Source organism: Metopolophium dirhodum, chromosome 1, assembly GCF_019925205.1.
Source record: "Metopolophium dirhodum isolate CAU chromosome 1, ASM1992520v1, whole genome shotgun sequence".
Taxonomy (NCBI): Eukaryota; Metazoa; Arthropoda; class Insecta; order Hemiptera; family Aphididae; genus Metopolophium; species Metopolophium dirhodum.
In genome coordinates, this window is record NC_083560.1 from 31,478,193 (window position 1) to 31,481,627 (window position 3,435).

At 28.5% G+C, this 3,435-nt stretch overlaps 1 protein-coding gene across 1 annotated transcript; it reads right to left on the minus strand.

Annotated features, from left to right (window-relative positions):
- Positions 1–977: 977 nt before the first annotated feature.
- LOC132936313 (SCAN domain-containing protein 3-like) lies at positions 978–2,908 on the minus strand. Its single transcript, XM_061003017.1, has 3 exons — positions 2,599–2,908; positions 2,206–2,404; positions 978–1,863 (listed from the first exon to the last, which is right to left on the minus strand). Exons 1-3 carry the CDS (start codon positions 2,906–2,908, stop codon positions 978–980), a joined length of 1,395 nt encoding a protein of 464 aa, XP_060859000.1.
- Between the last annotated feature and the right edge of the window lie 527 nt (positions 2,909–3,435).

The window sequence follows — 3,435 nt, forward strand, 5'->3', positions numbered from 1 at the left end:
AAAATCACAACTATTTGTAACTACTTTTTTAAGTTGAATAATTTGGGACATGCACAAGTACTTTCCCGTTATTTTTTAAGTAGGAATTTCGTTTTCTATATTATAATAAGTTAATTTCTAAAAAATGTAACAATCAAAATCTATATTGATGCATTTAACATTTGTTCACTCTAATCAGAATAAGTTGTTGGTCTGTGTAGATGGGTTTTTCGCAGCGGTTAAACTACTATTTTGGGTATTTGAATTGGAACGTTTGATTGGTTATACGATGACATTTACACAATGTATTATGTAAGTATGACTTTTTTATATCCTAGAAAACATTCCGTTTTGAAAAAATGAAAATAATATTAGGGATTATAATGTCGTAGTAATATTTTAATATGAAAATATTATTTCCGCGGTAGGGAGTAGGTTATTAAGGATTCATTTTAGACAATACTCATAAAAAATCACAACTATTCGTAATGACTTTTTTAAATTGAATAATTAGGGACATGCACAAGTACTTTCCCGTTTTTTTTTAAGTAGGAATTTTGTTGTCTATAAAATAAGTTAATTTCTAAAAAATGTAACAATCAAAATCTATATTATAGCATTTAACATTTGTTCACTCTAATCAGAATAAGTCGGTGATCTGGTAAGATGGATTTTCGCGGCAGTTGAACTACAGTTTTGGGTACTTGAATTGGAACATTTGATTGAATATACGATGTCATTTAGACCAGTGTTTCTCAACCTTTTTACTGTGGCGACCCCTTTTTTAAATTTAAATTTTTTAGCGACCTCTACATATATATTTTTACATACTCGCTTAGATTATCATTATAAATAATCTAGAGTCTATAGTTACTACAAATATTGTACACGAGAAATATAAAAGATACATATTATAATATTATATTTATTTAAAATTAAAAAAAACGTACATTAAATATTTCATTTTATTATATAAATATATTTTTATATTAAGATTTTTAATGGCTTGGTTGTTGCTGTTGATGTGATATTATTTCGTCAATTCTTGGTTTAATTGACTTCGTCAAGCTAATTCTCATAGCCGATGAAATTTCCAGACGGTTTCTAGTTTTATTTTTTATTGTTGTTAATGTGGAAAAACCATTTTCACACAAATATGTAGTAGAAAATGGAATAAGTAATTTTAATGCTTCTTCAGCCAAACTAGGATATTCATTTTGAACCTTTATCCAAAATTGACCTATATTTTTGTTGCTTCTGAAAATCTCGTGTAAGCCCACATCTGCACTCAATTCAATCAACTTTTCTTCATTTGTTAATGATAGTATATTTTGATCAGATTGTACGAATGGATTTATTACCCAATTACAATTTTTACGAATGTCTTTTGTGGGGTCGAAATATTTGGACATTTTTTCTCTTAATCTACCTAAGTGTTCTTCTATGATAATACACATTTCATTTATTTCATTTTTTGTTAATATCTTTTCCTGAGTCATGTTAAAAAAATTTGGAAACATATCAAATGTGTAGTTTTTTATTCGATTTGTCCATAGTCTTATTTTTTTTAGGAATGCGTCAATTTTATTGTACGATATAAAAAGATTAGTATGTGGACCTTGCATACTTATATTTAATTCATTAAGAATTGAAAATATATCGGAAAGATATGCAAGTTTGGCTAACCACACATTATTTTCGAAATAATCACTAAGTGGTGATTTGTTGTCTCTCAAAAATACTTCTACTTCCGTTTTCAGTTCAAATAACCTAGTCAAAACTTTTCCTCGCGACAACCATCGAACATGAGTGTGTAATAGCAAATTTTTAAAACCTGAACCCATTTCTTCACACATCACTTTAAAAATGCGAGTGTTTACGGCACTAGCTCGAATAAAATTTACTATTTTTATGCATATATTTAGAACGTCAAATAGGTTTTCGTTCATATCTTTAGCGGCTAATTGCTCACGATGGATGAAACAGTGTGTTGATATAATGTTTTTATGAGCAATTTGTTGAACGCGTGTGACAAGACCATTACATTTTCCGGTCATAGCTGCAGCTCCATCAGTACAAATACCGATACAGTTAGAAAATTGTAAATTAATTTTTTGGAAATGAGATGAAATGGTTTTGAAAATTTCTTCAGAAGTACAGTATGTTTTTAAATTTAAGCAACAGAAAAACTCTTCTTGTATATCGTTCAGATCAGTATCTACATACCTCACATACATCAATAATATAGCTTCATTATTTATATCAGTAGATTCGTCGAGCTGTATTGCGTAAAAAATTGATTTTTTGATTTTTTCACTAAGCTGATTTTCAATATCATTAGACATAGTATTTATTCTTCTACTTATCGTATCATTAGACATAGGTATTTTTTTAATCTTTGTCACGTGCTCATTACTAAATAATTCTGTACAAATATCAATCATACACGGTTTTAACAATTTTTCCCCAATTGAGTATGGTTTTTTTGATTTAGCTATGTGTAAGGCTGCCAAATAAGAACATTTTAGGTAGATTTTGTCTTCGACCGTATAAGTATTTATCATTTTTTATTTTTTTTTAATTCTTCGAATTTTCTTAAAAAAAAGTCCCTTGTATTACTTTTATACTGAGCATGACTAGTTTCCATGTGCCTAATGAGCTTATTTGGTTTTAGTGATGCATTTGCTAATGTCATACCACAAATAACACATTGAGGAACATCCTTTCCATTCTCGTTTAAGTATGTAAAGCCATATTCAATGTAACTATCTTTATATTTTAATATTTTTACCTTTTTGAGTGATGGTTCATCAACATTTTGAGTAGTATCCAAATTATGTTTTTTTGTAATATTTGAGTTTTGATTATCAGAAGTCGATGTATTGTGCGGTTGTTTGAAAAAGTTCGTCATTTGCGACTGTTTACTCATATTAGAAATATTTTATAATAATACATAAAGTCAAATAAAGATAAAGTGTATAAAAATGTGAAAAACAATATAAAAATGCAACTTGTTAATCTATATTTTACAACGGCTCACGACACAGCGATGTTAACGATGAACTGTGACATAAATATATAATAATATAATATGTGCAGTGTGCACTGCGGCCGCGGCGGTGGCCTTATCTTAGGTTGATACTTGATAATCTATATTCGACGTTTATTATAGATTCTTTAATAGACGTCATAGAGTAATATCGCTTTAAAAATGATAATAGTGTGTTTTCCATTTTAATATAAATAATCTATACTCGTAATAGGTATGTAATATAATAATATTTTATTGATTTTATTATTTTATTATTTGAGCTTTTAATTTTCGCATTGATTTAAATCATTCGATTGCGACCCTAAATAATAAGTTGGCGACTCCCAAAGGGGTCGCGACCCCCAGGTTGAGAAACACTGATTTAGACTATGTATTATGTAAGTATGACTTTTTTATGTCCTAGA

Excerpts from the sequence above, each read along its gene's own strand:
- LOC132936313 (XM_061003017.1), bottom strand. The coding sequence starts at position 2,908 with ATGAGTAAACAGTCGCAAATGACGAACTTTTTCAAACAACCGCACAAT. Across the intron at positions 2,405-2,598 it reads TAGTCATGCTCAGTATAAAA|AATTATTTAGTAATGAGCAC; the intron begins GTAATACAAGGG and ends ATATTTGTACAG. Across the intron at positions 1,864-2,205 it reads ATATTATTGATGTATGTGAG|TGCCGTAAACACTCGCATTT; the intron begins GTATGTAGATAC and ends TATTCGAGCTAG.